The 17355-nt window shown below is 35.6% G+C and overlaps 1 protein-coding gene across 1 annotated transcript in view; it reads right to left on the bottom strand.

The window, feature by feature from the left end:
* LOC107724870 (succinyl-CoA:3-ketoacid coenzyme A transferase 1, mitochondrial-like) overlaps positions 1-17355 on the bottom strand; it is a 41019-nt gene that overhangs the window by 13534 nt on the left and 10130 nt on the right. The window contains exons 8-13 of the mRNA XM_016533950.1: positions 7562-7669; positions 7336-7450; positions 6069-6163; positions 5054-5102; positions 4844-4916; positions 1207-1282 (exon numbers count right to left, since the gene is read on the bottom strand). Coding sequence (XP_016389436.1) covers positions 1207-1282; positions 4844-4916; positions 5054-5102; positions 6069-6163; positions 7336-7450; positions 7562-7669 — 516 coding nt within the window. The remainder of the gene's footprint in view (positions 1-1206; positions 1283-4843; positions 4917-5053; positions 5103-6068; positions 6164-7335; positions 7451-7561; positions 7670-17355) is intronic.

Here is a 17355-nt window from a genome sequence, read left to right as displayed (position 1 = left end):
GGAAACTCTGGTCCTGGAGAGCCACTGTCCTGCAGAGTTTAGCTCCTTGTCTAATCAAACACACCTGAAAGATCTAACCCAAGTCTTCAGGATTGCTCGAAAATTGCTTAAAAACGGCAAGGTATGTTTAATTTGGGCTGAAACTAACCTCTGCAGGACAGTGGCCCTCCAGGCTACATAATGAGTTTGGAAATTTTAGAGAAATGCTTAATAAATGCACTGTAACTAAACCCATTAGATTTTAGCCGACTAAATTTACTGTAGATTTAGTCGACTAAAACTAAAAACAATTTTTTAACCACAAAATATGACTAAAACTAAATGGCATTTTAGTCAAAAGACGATGACTAAAACTAAATCAAAATTTGCTGTCAAAATTAACACTGTTCTCAACTCATGGATCGTGACCCAAAAAAATACAGATTAGACTTGTCTAAAGTCACATTTGGATCCTGAAAATCTGGATTAGCTTTTGGTCTAGCTAATACAGACCAAAATTGTTATGCACGTTTGCACTTCCATGTTACATTATGAATTAAACTCTTCATGGGTTTGTACAAGCGCTACCTGAGTGACGACTTCTTTTTTCTGCTTGAAAGGGGATGGTAACAGGCGTAAAATGAGACCATACATCTGTATTTGTGCTCCTCAGAGAACATCATCTTCTACATAAATTATTTCTGATTTCATGCTGGGAGTTCTGTCATTAGCTGCTCAGTGATTTCCATAAAACAAAAGGAAAGCTCTCGAGTTAATTTCAGCGGGAGACTGAAGAATGGATGCAGATGGAAAGAAGGGAAAGTGTGTGTGTGCACTTAGGATGGGTTAAATGCAGAGCACTAATTCCTAGTATGGGTCACCATACTTGGCCACATGTCACTTTCACTCACTTATATCTTCTAAATGCGAATTTTGTCACTGTTTTGGAGCACACTGCCTTATAGATAACCTTAAGACTAACATATTGATACTAACACCCAAAAAACTTAAATTTTGATTTCAAGGGGACTTTAAGAAGGACACAACTATAAGCAATTAAAAACATACGGTATCTGCAAAACAACTAAATGTTTTGTGTGCAAGACACAAATGGCTGGATTGAAGCAAGTGAAATTTTACACAAATCTGGTTTCAGCTTCACTCTTATTGTTCAAAGTCAGTCGTACTGGCATATGTATAAATAAGGAAATGAAGCTGTGAACTTGCCGGAATCATCCAGTTGGCCAGATCTCCATTCTTGGATACCTGCATGGCTCCTAACATGGTCAAGTTGATATGACCCCTAGAGGAAACAAAAAAAATAAATCAATCCAACAATGGCAAAACTGCCATTATGCTGAAATTTCATGGGGAAAAAAAGGTCTATTGCCTATTGTCAAAAGTATATCAATGTATGAAGCACAGCTCAGACAGAAGTCACTTTTAAATAGGGCTGTCGCGATTCATCGATTTTATTCGACTATTCGATTTTTAAAAATCCTCGACTTAATTTTGCTCGCGTCGACTAACCGGCAAAATACCGGAAGTGCCGCATTTCACGGACGAAAAGCATCTCCAACTAATTGATTTTATTTATATAAAAAAAAATTTTTTTAAAGTTTTTTCTTCTTTTTTTTTTTCAGAAATACTGCACATTTACATTTTTCTCCTAAATAAATTCTGGTAAATAACATTTCTGGTAAATACTCCTTTAAAAAGTGTTTTTTGATTATTATTTTATTATTACTAGACTAGAACACGTTGATATGTTGTCATTCTTACACTATAATACTGAACTTTGATTTCAGTGATTTGGACTATGAGATGGACACTTCCTTCTTGCACTCTATGTTGCACTTTACTTTTGCTTTAAAAGAAGGATTTCATAGAAATTTGGATTTCATTTGGTTTAATAAAATATAGTTTAATAAAATATTCCTAAGTAAAATTGTTGATTTTTTGTGGAAAATTAATTGTTTAGATTAATCGGTTAATCGATAAATTAGTCGATAGATTAATCGAAATAAAAATAGTCGTTAGTGGCAGCACTACTTTCAAACCAAGCAGCTTTCTGTTGGTCAATGTGGTGAATTAGCGTGAGCAACTAAACCTTTTTTGATATTTGCATTTGGAAATCTTTTGCTCAAACAATTCCAGCTTCCTATATTTACTGGATTTTGTCCATGAAAATTCACTGAGCAATGTTAAATGTGACCATGTCTTTATTTGCCAATATTATGTTTAAATATTTAACAGATTCAGAGACCAAACCTTATACTCCTATGTTTGGTGTCACTAATTAATATAATTAATATATGCCTTGCGAAAGTATTCATAGATATATAATTTTTCTTGATTTAAAGGGATAGTTCACTGATTTATTACATTCTGTCATTAATTACTCACTCGTAAAACCTTCGTTCATCTTCGGAACACAAATTAAGATATTTTTGATGAAAGCTTTCTGATCCTCCATAGACAGCAACGCAACTGCCACGTTCAAGACCCAGAAAGGTAGTAAGGACTAGGGCTGTCAAAATGGCTGAAAAACTAAATTCGAATTTTTTACTTAAATATTATCAATATTCAAATTATAAAAGGCATAATTTTAGTTAGGGGGGAAAAAAGCTTTTGGCTTCTCTCCTGAGGCCACAAGAGGGCGCATCGAACAAAATATTATGCACGTTTCTTCAAAGCATAATAAAATAACACGACTCTCATTGATGCATGTATGTATAGTTTAATACAAAGGACCGAAAACCAATCACATAGAGTACTTTCTTTATTTAAAAACTTGAGATGCAGTACTAGTGAGTTCAACTGGATAGGCTAACAAAAGCATTAAAATGCAATAACACTTACATCGTCGTCGCATTTCATGCGCCACTGATAAGGCTGTCTGACACACAACTAAAATTTGAATGCAACGTTTTTGCATTCGAATGTGTATTTTTATTTTAAATTCGACGAATATTCGAAATTCTATTTTTTTTTTTTGACAGCCCTAATAAGGACATTGTTAAAATAGTCCATGTGACATCAGCAGTTCAACTATAATGTTATGAAGCTACAAGAAACATTTTTGTGCACAAAGAAAACAAAAATAACGCCTTCATTCAACAATTTTTTCTCTTCTGTGTCAGTCTTCGATGCAAGTTCACGAGAGTGCCACGGAGGAGCCGGCGTTCTGACGTAGAACCTGGATGCTTTGCACCTTGTTTACAAGCAGAGGAATGCACATGCATGCGTGTCGAAGACTGACACGGAAGAGAAAAAATTGTTATTAGTCATTATTTTTGTTTTCTTTGCACACAAAGTATTCTCGTAGCTTCATAAAATTAATGTTGAACCACTGATGTCATATGGACTATTTTATTGATGTCCTTACTACCTTTCTGGGCCTTGAACGTGGTAGTTGCATTGCTGTCTATCCAGGGTCAGAAAGCTCTCGGATTTCATCAACAACATCTCAATTTGTGTTCCGAAGATGAACGAAGGTCTTACGGGTTTGGAACAACACGAGGGTGAGTAATTAATGACAGAATTTTAATCTTTGGGTATAGAATCCCTTTAAGCAAAACTGTCAATTCTAAAAGGCCATCCAAAAAACATCAACACTTCCTAACAGACTAGACTAAATCTTTTAAGTAGTAAGGTCCTGTGTGCCAAAAAGTTGAGCCTATTGGCTTGAAATAGTGCGCCACTACACCACTGGATTGTCAGATGGTCTTATTCATGAATCTAGAGACAGACTGTAAGTGGGTGGAAGGGCTCTATTCTTAATGTATGTGCTGTCATGACTCCCCTTGTGCCGGGTACAGCAAAGACCCCATGACCATTCACTGTGCTCGCTATTGCACCAGACAATTAAGGCCTAAATATATGACCGCTGCTGGATTCGCAGACGGCGAAAACAGAAATAACGGTGAAGCTTGTGGGAAGAAGGCGTCAGCTGCCTGTGGAAAAATCGATAAGGCTCATAAAACATCAACGGGGAGTTTTCTAAACGAAATGGCACTAATGCCTAACATACAGCTATGCAAATAACAGAATTATTAAAGGCAAATTTAAACTTATGACTGCACTAAAACAGATAACTGGAAGGAATCAAAATGACCAGTATATATAAGAAATATGTGTTTATATGCATATATAAAAAATATCGATTTATATAAATATTATAAATACATATTTTTCCCTAGTGGGCTTAGACTCCAGTAGCTTTTGGGCCCTCATAAAGTACACTGGGAAAAACACCACATAAAATGGTGTCATCAGGAAATTGATATTCACACACACAGGATGCACAATTACACACTCACACACTTAAGACCAGCAAGAGTCAATTGCTTTATCGACAGCACCGCACGATCTCTCCGTGAAGGCCAGAACGGTCCCGGCAGAGACAAAGCACCTTCATTCCGGCCGTCTCACCCTACTGAGCAGTACAAGAAGCATCCAATTAAACTAGCCACCTGTTTTGACAGAGCTGAAAATGTCAGCCAACGTAGCCTGAGGCACAGGCAGCATCACGGCCGACTCATTGCATATTCTGCCTCCGCTCCATGCCTAACTTTCACCATTAACACCCAGCAAACAATCCTTTACCCGCTCCAAATCAAGCCCTTACGCCACAAAACAGCCACAGTGCTTCATTCGACATGAAAAGTCACATTTATTACCGGAATGTCTAAGTGAGCTCTTCCACCCACAGCTGGCCTCTTTAAAAGTATTTAGCCTATCTGAGGAACAATCTACTGAAAGAAAAATCTTTTGTGGGAATGGTTATAACACACTGAATATATATAAAAAAGTCAGTATATATGATTGAATAAGGTTAGACTTAAATGTGATTCGTCCTTACCCTCTGATCATGGCAAAGGAATCGTCGCTAGAGAAATAAGCGGCTCCAGGAAGAACTGTGACAGTTTCTTTACCTGAAAGGGTGAGGGTGAAATGGAAAGAGATTTCATTAAGTGCTCTGGATGGACAAATTAGGTTATTAAAAGGCAATTTATGCAATGCTAATGCTGTATGACTGTCTACTAGTATGAAAATCAGGGATAATTATTACCAGCGTTGATGAGATCTGGATCAACTTCTTCCTCTGTTGGGTAAGGGCCCTGAATTATTCAAAAAGCACAAAAAACAGTACTTATGAATGCTTTTATGAGGAGCGCAAAAATCACTCATATTAAGACAAAAATAAATATGACATATAACAACAATTAAAGTTAAATGGAGCCAAGGATTCAACTGTTGCTTCATGTAGATGAAGAACGTTGTTTTTGTGTCTAAATTCATTATTGTTCCTTTGATACATGACACCTGCTGTATATCTAATAGTGGTAATATTTGACATTAAACAATAATACAATACAAATCATACAAACTAAAGATACATCATTGTACATATATTGTAATGTACACTACCGTTCAACTTCAAAAATTGGAGTTGGTTTAATTTTTTAATGTAAAGTCTCAAATGCTTACCAAGACTGCATTTATTTGATCAAAAATACAGTAAAAACAATTGTGAAATATCATTACAATTTAAAATATAATTTCTGTTTTAATTTCTATTTTAATTTTAATACATTTCGAAATGTAATTTATTCTTATGAAAGCAAAGTTGATTTTAGCAGCCATTACTCCAGTCTTTAGTGTCACATGATCCTTCAGAAATCATTCAAATATGCTGATTTGCTGCTCAAGAAATATTTCCTATTATCATCAATGTTAAAAACAGCTCTGTTGCTTAATAGTTTTGTGGAAAGAACATTCAAAAGATTAGCATTTAAATCTTTTGTAACATTATAAATGACTTTACAATTACTTTTAATGTGTCCTTGATGAATAAATGATTCAAAAGGCTTTTGAATGGTAGTGTAGTTTTTGAATAATTTATGCATGTCAACATTTCAAAAATTTCATAAACAACTAAACTTTTTTTAGAACGATTTTATGTCTCATTAAAATAAAAAAGAATGCAAGAACAATAAAATCATAACAGACAGGATTTTCTTATATAACTGAATTTATAACCGTATTTAGCAAATTCAATACAAATCTGTGAAAAGATAGCTTACCAGCCCCAGAATGCCATTTTCACTCTGCAGGTGGACGGTAATATCTGGTTTAATGAAATTACTGGCCAGCATGGGGATTCCGATGCCCAGGTTAGCTAAAAAGGTTATCAAACCGCATTAAAGGGATAGTTCACCCAAAAATGAAAATTTGATGTTTATCTGCTTAAACATTGTGCTATATTTCAAGAAATACTTGAAATTTGGTGATGTTTTCCTTTAATTTTAAACTGTTATTATAAGCAACAATGGTTTTAATGTTTGCTAAGAATGTCATTTCCTGTGTGTCTCTCATGATAATCTGTTAAAGGGATAGTTCACCCAAAAATGAAAATTTGATGTTTATCTGCTTACCCCAAGGGCATCCAAGATGTAGGTGACTTTGTTTCTTCAGTAGAACACAAACGAAGATTTTTAACTCAAACCGTTGCAGTCTGTCAGTCATATAATGGAAGTGAATGGGAATCACGGCTTTGAGAGTCAAAAAAAACCATACACAAACAAAACCAAATTAAACCCTGTGGCTCGTGACGATACATTGATGTGCCGGCTGTCGAGGACGCGCCCAGGACAGTTCTGACATTGCAGTGCCTCAGAGGTAAAAAACTATATAAATACTGTTCAGTTTCTTGCACAGACCGATCGTTTCGTGTCTTTACACATCAATGTATAGTCACGAGCCGCAGGGTTTAATTTGGTTTTGTTTGTGTATGGTTTTTTTTGACTCTCAAAGCCGTGATTCCCATTCACTTCCATTATAAGACTGACAGACTGCAACGGTTTGAGTTAAAAATCTCCGTTTGTGTTCTACTGAAGAAACAAAGTCACCTACATCTTGGATGCCCTGGGGGTAAGCAGATAAACATAAAATTTTCATTTTTGGGTGAACTATCCCTTTAACAGATTATCATGAGAGACAGGAAATGACATTCTTAGCAAACATTAAAACCATTTTTGCTTATAATAACTGTTTAAAATTAAAGGAAAACGTCACCAAATTTCAATATAGCTTTCATATACTTGAAATATAGCACACAAGTTGTGTGATTCACTTCTATTATGCTCTGAAAGCTTCAATTTCCATTCACTGTAATTGCATGGCAAAGACAGATTCTTCAAAATTCCCCTCTTATGTTCACATTGCAAACCAGCATACAGTTTTGGAACAACATGAGGGTAAATAAATAATGACAGAATTTTCATTTTCAGTGTTCAGTGTGAAATTAAATCGATCAAATGTAAGTGACATGGTCTGAAACACTGTACATACCATACATCCCGTCCTCAAACTCCAGCGCAGCTCTGCGAATAATCCTCTCTCTCACAATATCAGAGTCTTTCTTGGGTTTGGGATTTTCAGCCTGGCCTTTATTTACAGTACGCCTCTGCAAAAGGTCAGACAGAGGGGTGGCAATAAGAAGAAAAAAAAAATGACAGAGGATAGATGGATAAAGGAAAACTGATAGAAATGAGCCAGACGAGTCAAGCCACCTCACCTCGATCCGCTTCTCGAAGCTATCTCCCTTTACAATCCTGTGGACGTAGATGCTGGGGATGTGGATGTCTTCTGCTGCAAACGTGCCCACGTCTACAATCTCCTCCACCTGAAGACAGAACATAGACCAGCTGATTATGATCTCATGTTTCTTTGCAATAAGAAAGGAACTACAGATGGGCAGAATTGCTGACTGTCTGTTGATTAGTACGGTCAAGATTGTTTTAAGTAGCTTTAAATGTTGTGTGTAGTGGTTAAAGCGGGTGCCATAACCTCTCAGAGACAGTTTTAGGATGTTGACAGTATGTAGCACTTAGCGCGCCAAGAGTCTATCAGTACTGTCAGCATGGCAAACTGTCAGATAATTTGCTTCTCTACATTCATCCCTTTTAAAGCACTGTCGGACTTCAGATCACCTGCAATGAATAATATTTTGGTTATTTTGCATAATCCGTAAGGTTCCTTTTTTGTGAGGACTATAACTTTTGTGCAATAACAGAACGCAGATATTTAGCCTATTTATCTGCTGAATATCATTATATCGTTGTATATATCAAATATATACAAAAGTTTGGGGTCAGTAAGATTTTTTCTGTAATACTTTTATTCAGCAAGGATGCATTAAATTGATCACAAGTGACAGTAAAGACTTCAGAAAAGATGTCAATTTTCAAACAAATGTTTCTTACGCACCAAATCAGCATACTAGAATGATTTCTAAAGGATCATGTGACACTGAAGACTGGAGTAATGATGCTAAAAATTAATCTTTGCCAATACAGGAATAAATTACAGTCTGCCGTGAGGCAGCTGCCTCTTTCTTTCGTTATGTTGTTTATGTTTATGTTGTTATTGAAGTTACATTTGCTGGTTCCTGCCTTCTTCCCTGAGTCTTGGAATTTAGTACATACATATAGGCTATAAATATATACACACACACACACTTTCCTTAAAGGGATAGTTCACCCAAAAATGAAAACTCTGTCATTAATTACTCACCCTCATGTCGTTCCAAACCCATAATACCTTCGTTCATCTTCGGAACACAAATTAAAGGGGTGGTTCATTGCGATTTCACTTTTTTAACGTTAGTTAGTCCATGTGACATCAGGGGTTCAACCATAATTTTACGAAGCTACGAGAATATTTTTGTGCGCAAAGAAAACGAAAATAATGACTTTATTCAACAATTCTTCTCCTCCTAATCACATCTGCTGTGGCGCGCCGCCATTGTGGAAAGAGTATCACGACGCATGCGCTTCTGCTTCATGTAAACGACGCATGTGCATGTTAATGTAAGCAGCAGCGCCATGCGCATGCGTTGTTTACCTTAAGTGGATGCATGCATCATGATACTCTTTCCACAATGGTGGTGCGCTGCTGTCTATGCAGGGTCAGAGAGCTCTCAGATTTCATCAAAAATATCTTAATTTGTGTTCCGAAGATGAACGTAGGTCTTACGGGTTTGGAACGATAAGAGGGCGAGTCATTTTTTGGTGAACTATCTCTTTAAGTGATCCTTACAACCCAATTTTTTTAAGACTCGCGACTCTTGGGTGGGGTTGAAAACCTACGATTTAAATGGACGCCAAGCTAGATGACAGTTCAGTGTCAAACAATTCTTCAGTGCCCTGTATCATCATCAGATCTCTGTCTGCGATCCATTACAGCTGAAAAATGTACCATACTCTATAGGTCAAACTGCCCCTGAAAATGGTGGAGACACCTTACACTAGACGAAAGAAAAAGCTTTTATTCTGAATTCAGAGATGTTGATTTTATCTTTACAGAGACTTCACACAGCATTGATATGGGCAGCTTTGAGGAGCCTACAGGGAACAATAAACCGGTCCCATACAAGCAGCCTGATTGAGGAGGGTTTGCCCTGCAAATGGGAAAATGTTAACCTATTTCTCTTTGGAGACTAAAGGATATGAGAAGCAGGGAATGAAGTGCTGACAGCTACTCAAGTTAAAAAAAAAAATTCACAAACTTTCCGTAACCACTAATCTTGAACTCAAGTTTCTAAAACTCTTTTATATATCAGGCTAAAGTGACAGTTTTCATAAAAGTCCGTTTTTACAGAGATGTTTGGCAGAATGTGCACATAGCTCTTTTACATACAATTAACATGGCCAAAAATGACTATTATTAATAACAAAGTGATTAATTATTAACACTCCATACTAGCTACCAATATTTGTGAATTTTATTATTTGAATACTCTAAGTTGGCACTTCTAACTGGTTACAAAAAAAACAAGAATATTTACCATTATTAAAGGGATAGTTCACCCATGAAAGCTCAGTCATTAATTACTCACCCTCATGTCGTTTCAAACCTGCAAGACCTTTGTTCAACACAAATTCGTGCTACCCGTGAACACGCGGCGGAGACTGAATTGTTCCAATTATTTTTGTTTTCTTTGTGCACAAAAAGTATTCTTGAAGCTGCATAAAATGACGATTGAACCACTGATGTTACATGGACTATTTTAACGATGTTCTTACTACCTTTCTGGGCCTTGAACCAGTTGCGTTGCTGTCTATGCAGGGACAGAAAGCTCTCAGATTTCATCAAAAATATCTTAAATTGTGTTCCAAAGATGAACGAAGGTCTTAGGGGTTTGGAACGACATGAGGGTGAGTAATTAATGACAGAATTTTCATTTTTGGGTCAACTATCCCTAATTCACTTGTAAATAGTTACAAGAAACACAAGAATCAATAGTGTTTACCATTACTAATAACAAACCTGGCGCCTAATTATTAATACTCCATACTAATAATTAATATCTCATTTGTGCAATTTTAATATTTGCATATTCAAATGTGGCACTTGTAACCAGTTACGAAAAACAAGAGATAGTGTTTACCATTACTAATAACAAACCTACAGTGATTATTTATTAGTCATACTCCAAAATTAGTAATTAATATTTAATTTCTGCAGCTTTAATATTTGCAAATCGAGTGTGAAACATCCTGCTAAAAAACTCTGTTTATGTTTCGTGGAACAGAGAAAATTATACAGGATTTAAAAGACATTTCAATTTTTGGATGAACTTTGTGATCAGTAATTATACAGTGTAAATTTGATGCACATTTTTCAGAGTATGTCTCATGTTGCAGAAACGTGTTTTCATCCGCATCCTCCCGTGATGAATGTTGATGTTGTACCTGTTCTGGTGGTGTGTGTGATAACAGCACAAAGCCGCACATGCGGTTTCACAGTCAGCGCCGCTGAGAGCTCACAGAGCGGCTTAGCACTCCTTTAAGGACCAAAAATAAGCTCTTAATATACTGAACAAAAATCTGAAGCTCAGATAAAGGCTCGGGGGAGAAAACACACTTCGCCGAGAAGCAAATCGATGCACCCAAAGCATGTTTAAGCCCTGCAGATGTGCACAAACAGAGAACAAAGGCCAGGCTTCCTAAGGATCCTACAGACCTCACCCGTCTGGCTTTACTTTTCAGATTCTGCACACTTGTGCATCGTACATAGAGAGACATTTCTTGCACACTTGTGCATCGTACATAGAGAGACATTTCTTGAAATCGGCGCATATTATAAATGTGTCCTCTGCACACGGTGCCGTTAGAGAGGGCAAAAAGATGAGCCTAGATTGAGCGGTGTTGCTGTTGTCATGGTTACCGCTGGTGGCGTTTGGCTTTTTATCATTAGACGGGCTGCGCAGGGTAGAGAGTGACTGAAGGGCTCAGGCTTCCAGACGGCCTATGGGTTTAATGCGGAGCACAAAATGAAATCTGTAGGAGTTAGTAACACTCTCTCTGCAGAGTTTGCTGCCTCATTAACCCTTCATGCATGCATCTACCATATATGCTAAGATACAAACAGATAGTATACTGGTTAAAGGAACAGTACACCCAAAATGAAAATGGTCAACCTCATGTCAGGCCAAATCTTTACGCTGTTATTACTGAAAAAAAAATTAGTTTTAATAAATGACCATTTTTATTTTTTGGTGAACTATTCCTTTAAAGTGACAATTACAGAGGTGAATTGCTATTATATTATATTATATTATATTATATTATTAGATACAAAAATAACTGCAGTAAAGGACTATGTATTGCATTTATATTATATATAGTAAAGTATTTTTAATTTATAATGTAATTATATATACTGCTTTACATTGAAAAATTTATATTATATTGCTTTATTTTATATTACACTATATATAAAAATTACTGCTTTATGATGCATTTATATTTTATATAATAAAGTATTTTAATATTTAACATGAAAAACAGTGTGTATACTGATTTCAGTTGCAACGTTTATATATTATATTATATTATATTAATTATATTATATTATAAAAAATGCTGCGATAAAGGACAATATACTGCTTTATATTGGTGCATTTGTATTATATTTTATGTAATATTTTTAATTTATAATGTGAAAAGGTAGTGTGTATAACTAGCTTTACAATGCTATTTAACTTATATTATGTTGTTATATTATACACTATGCTTTATCAATTAGTTAATTTGTGTTATAATATTAGTTAATATTATTTTGTTTATAATAAAATACTATGAAATAATATTATATGCTTTTGACAGTTTTTTTAGCTATATATTACATATCATATACAGATATCCCGTGATACTATATGTCACATATTATCTATATGTATACACAAACAGCCCCCAGGAATAAACTCAGATATTGACATATCTTCCTCTGAAGTGGCGTTTGGTCTTCAATGGGAATGAAAATAACCTTGATGTCATCTAGAAAGAAGGAAAACAGGGATCCGAAATCCCTGAGGGATACAGAGAAACTTTTTTTGAAGGGTTTGTTCTTCTTTTGGACTGAGATCCTTGTCAAAGCTGGTTAAATCTACAGAACCTGATGGACACATGTTGCTATGAAACAGTTGGTGTCTCGATCAGAAACATGCAGTGGATATATTCTACATATCGCTTAGAATCAGGCAGGTAGCTAAAAATGATTCCGTGTTTATTTTTGCATGTCTCACTTCATAGCAAATGCCAAGCACAGGCAACAGACGGTGCAAAAATAAACCGTATTCTTCAAAAATAATTAGGCATTGTGGCACTGAGCATGATGAGACAAATCCAAAATCCAATGGAAGCATGAAGCTAACAGCACTAAGCTAACAACATGTGACATTTTCCGAAAAATACAAAACCAGGTATGTTTAAAAATACTGAGGATATATTTTAATAATACAAATAGCTAATTATCATACGGTCTCTGCACATGCTCTTTTAAATTGTCAAAATTTATTCAGCCCCATATGATAACACGAAAGGAGAAGATTTAAATGTGTTTAAATAAGGAGAAAATTTCGATTATGCTTAATCAATCTATTCCACATTACAGCGAACAATGACTGATGCATTACTACAAAAAAATTTCATAATTTTAATGGTAAAAGACTATCAAATTTCTATAGTAAAAACCTGTTCCCTTACTTTATATGGTGAAAACTGTAATAAATCTAATGTGAGATTTCATGTAATTTAACATTAAAAATGCTCCCAATTTTTGACCAGTAATTTCACAGAATTTTTTTTTTTTTTTACAGTATTCAAAAAGGCATCACAAGGCAACATTAAAGAAGCAGCAATTAGTATTTATAGTATATGTGTGAGAAGCAAAGAAATTTCACAGACAATCATCTCCTGATCCAGATCACCGAGTTAGTGAATCAGTGAACTCGGCAATTGAACAGAATCTCAGATTTGTGGACGAATCATTTTGTGAACCAGAACAGTTTATCCATTGAAAAGATTCAAATTAAAAGAACAAACTGTTCACAAGTCAGACACTGATGCTGGTTTTTATACTTTTAAACTCTCAGATAAAAAAAAAAGGTACAAAAGTTGTCACTGGGATGGTAACTTTTCAAAAGGTACACTTTTGTTTCTTATAGGTATTAATATGTACACTTTAGTAACTAATAATGTACTTTTAAGGTAACATTAAGTACTTTTTAGGTACTTCCCCAGTGACAAGTTTTGTACATTTACTCCAAGACTGTATAATCCTTTTGGTGCCTTTGTGCCCTTTTTTAACCTTTAAATCTAAAATGAAAGCTAACTGTAATTGCATAAAAAAATAATATATCATGTATCCATAAAGATAGAATGAATCATTTTGAAATGAATTAAATAATTCTTTAAATACATTTCTATTTATAATGACCTTTCTGTGTCCTATGCAGTTGCAATGCGATTAAGACGTGATAGGGGGCAAAACTAAGAATTTGCAGAATAATAAGGAAATCTTTACATAAAGAAACACAAATATTCTACTAGGAGGTTATTTGATTGAAATAGGATTGAAAAATCAACACTACGATCTACTGGCTTCACATTTTGCAATATCCCTGATCTCGCTCACAACGCCCCAGCTGTCGCACTGGTAATATATGTGCAACAAACCAAAAGAATAATCAGCGTTTTGAAATTGGACAGAGGGAGGAGGAGAGATAATACCTTTGAGGACGAATTTCATCAATAACCAATTAGCCTCATCCTGGAAAACCCATTTCATGCAACCTGTCGTTTCAACAACATTTGGAAAAAAAAAACCCAGATTGGTTCCTTTATGCGACTAGCAAATATGGCCTTGTTTGAACTGTTACTTTCCGTGGTTCCGAACCAACTGCCCTTGCATCCCACAATGCTCTGGGCCTCACTGTACCTGCGATAACAGGATAACTGGAATATGCCACGGATCTGCCGTGCAGGCTTCTGTCGCCTGGCAACCGACTGGATGAATCGATTTCACCTGCTTTATTATTGTTTTTATGACAATCGGCATTTCCTTTGGTTAATGCTAATGATAATTTCTTTTTAATTAATTAGGAAAATAGCAGCTTTATGGATGCGCAGCTATCAGATATCCTGTTAATTAGGACGCTGTGACGTGCCGTCTGTTTCATAACGAGAGGAAATAAGGTGGCACTTTCCTCCAGTGGCATCAGTATTTCCAGCGCCTGGCTCTGACAGGCAACAGGAAAGCTTCTCTCGAAACACTGAGCCATTGGCAAGCCTCATCAGCCAGCCAATTGAGAGGAAATAATTCAACATGGCTGCTGCTTTTGGCAGATTATTACTGGATGATCATAAAACACTGTCTCCCTTCCACGCAGCTAAATATGGCCTCAGCTATTTTAGAGTGAAAAATCAGATGGCAGAAAGTCAAAGAAATGCTGAAGCTTTAAAATATAACGTACTCCAATGCCAGATAATATATGCAAACTCGACAGGTGAAGGGCAGAAGGAAATGGCAGTCTCTTTGAAGTAAAACATGGGACAGAGCTTACGCTGGTTCCAATCAAGCAGAAGAGACCATAATAAGCTGATCAAGCACTGTAAGGACGATTCACATCATCATCTTCACATAACAGGATGGTTCTGTCTGGGAAAAGAGATGTACTTGCATATCCACAAAACTGGGTCACAAGCACTATGCTCTCAAAAAGCATTTGCACAAAATCTCCACTATATGCATTTGGTCTAAAGTTTTAACTAGGCCTGTAAATCAATTAGATTTATAACTTAATTAATTATACGATCTATTGATTAACTAACTCCATAGTAACTAAATGCAATTAACTAACTGAACTACATGCATTCATTAATTGCAGCTTGCTCCAACTGTATCTTATTATATTACATTGTATTATATAATAATGTTAATAATAAAGATATTACTAATACCCACAATATTAAAAATATGTAGTATATAATAATGTTAATAATAAAGATATTACTAATACACACAATATTAAAAACATAAACATCATAACAGGAATCTAATATATTAATTAGACCATCGTTTTAATAATTAATTGAAAATTAACATTAAATTGACAGCCCCAGAACAAATAATTGTAATTTTTGGTCTGAATTTGCAGTTAATGATGTGAACAAAATGCAATCAATGCAATGTAATTGACAGATATGTCTGCACATTTATAAAAGATCCTACACATCCTACATTTATAAAAGTATTGCTCAAACATGGGTATAGTAAATAACCTGAATTTTGTGATTTTTGATTATTGGAATCAGAAAATTATGTGCGTCATCCCTCTGCTGTTTGCTCCCATTCCTGTTTTGTTCTTGAATATTAAAATCAATGATTCACAAACTGCACTTCAGTTCAAATGTTAGCATAATATTTTTTTATGTTTTTGAAGGAAGTCTCTTATGTTCACCAAGGCTGCATTTATTCGATCAAAATACTGGAAAAACAGTAAGAGTTGTAAAGAAAACATTACAATTTCAAATTACCGTTTTCTATTTTAATTTATTCTAAAATGTCATTTATTCCTGTCATGGCAAAGCTGAATTACTCCAGTCTTCAGTGTCACGTGATCCTTCAGAAATCATTCTAATATGCTGATTTGCTGCTCAAGAAACATTTCTTATTATCAATGTTGTAAAAAGTTGTGCTGCTTAATATTTTCCTGGAAACCGTGATGAATAGTAAAGTGCACAGCATGTATTTGAAATAGAAACTATTAAAAAAATTATAAATGCCTTTACTGTAACATTTGATCAATTTAATGCATCCTTACTGAATCAAAGTAATTCTGCCCCCAAACTGAATTGTAGTGTATAAGCACAATGGATAAGTATAGAATCCTGGACTTAATCTTTTAAAACATTTGAGACAGACACCTGTAGTAAACCAGATGACTGTTTTCTTTTCTCATCCCCAGACAACAGTGATGGCAGCGCGTGGCATGAGTCAATCTTTATTCTGAGTCCCTGCTGCGAAAGCTGAAGGGTTGCTGCCACAAACAACATCTTAACCAGTCAAACAGAGGCAGAATGCAAGATACACACTGTTGCTCAACACTCAGCCGACTGATTAATTCTCCTAGCAGGACGGCTTTCATCACCAGATGCGCAAACACTGAAAAAGGCCTTTAACCATTACTGTGTGTTCAGTGAACTGATAAGCTTATCTTCAGTGGGACTGCAATAACTGTATTGTCAGATGATACTGACCACTAATAACTGCTCATATTGCTGCATTGCCACAATAAAGATTGAAAAGCAGAAATATAAAAGCTCTAATGTGCTGATAGCATCCGACACGATTGCTGCAAAAGACAATTAAACAATATGAGTGAGAAAAGTCTTCCTTCCTGATGACACTACTAGTAATAGATTGATTGGTAGACAGATTGTGAAGGGTGAAGACTAGTTACAGAAATATCTACTCAAAGGTTTTGAATTCAGTTATTGTTTCACATTGTAAACCATTTCCAACCAGGGCTGCAAGAGAAAGAACGGGACGCTGGAACCATATTAATTAATGGAGTTCGTTCATGGCGACTAAAAATGCCTTTTGATAAGTTTTTTTGTTTGTAGCTGCGTGTTTTGAACAAAGGCTTAGATAAAAGCATATTTGATATGCAGACAAGTGTTTGAAAAGTGCTCTCTGTAGGAAGAAAATGAAAAAGGAGTGAATGGGGGGGGACTTCAAAGATCTAGATGAAACCGACAATTTATTTTGTTTATGTGAAAAACAATGATGAAATGAATCGCAGGCAGAGAGATATATGTTCCGGGCAACTGAATTCATCTTTCAAAGTAAATATCAAGACATTTAATAATGTCGTTAGTTTTACCATCAGTTCAAGCCCGAAAGGGGAACAGAGTCGTGTGACAGACACAGTGAGGAAGCTGGTATGTGTTTGCAGTACACAAGCCACGGTTAAGACAGCTGACTGACGTGACCCTGTCTCTCTCTCTCTCTCACACACACACG

The sequence above is a fragment of the Sinocyclocheilus rhinocerous genome, unplaced genomic scaffold (assembly GCF_001515625.1).
Source record: "Sinocyclocheilus rhinocerous isolate Xijiao unplaced genomic scaffold, SAMN03320098_v1.1 scaffold515, whole genome shotgun sequence".
NCBI lineage: Eukaryota > Metazoa > Chordata > Actinopteri > Cypriniformes > Cyprinidae > Sinocyclocheilus > Sinocyclocheilus rhinocerous.
Note: the sequence above shows the minus strand (reverse complement) of the source record. Positions and strands in the feature narration are given on the sequence as shown.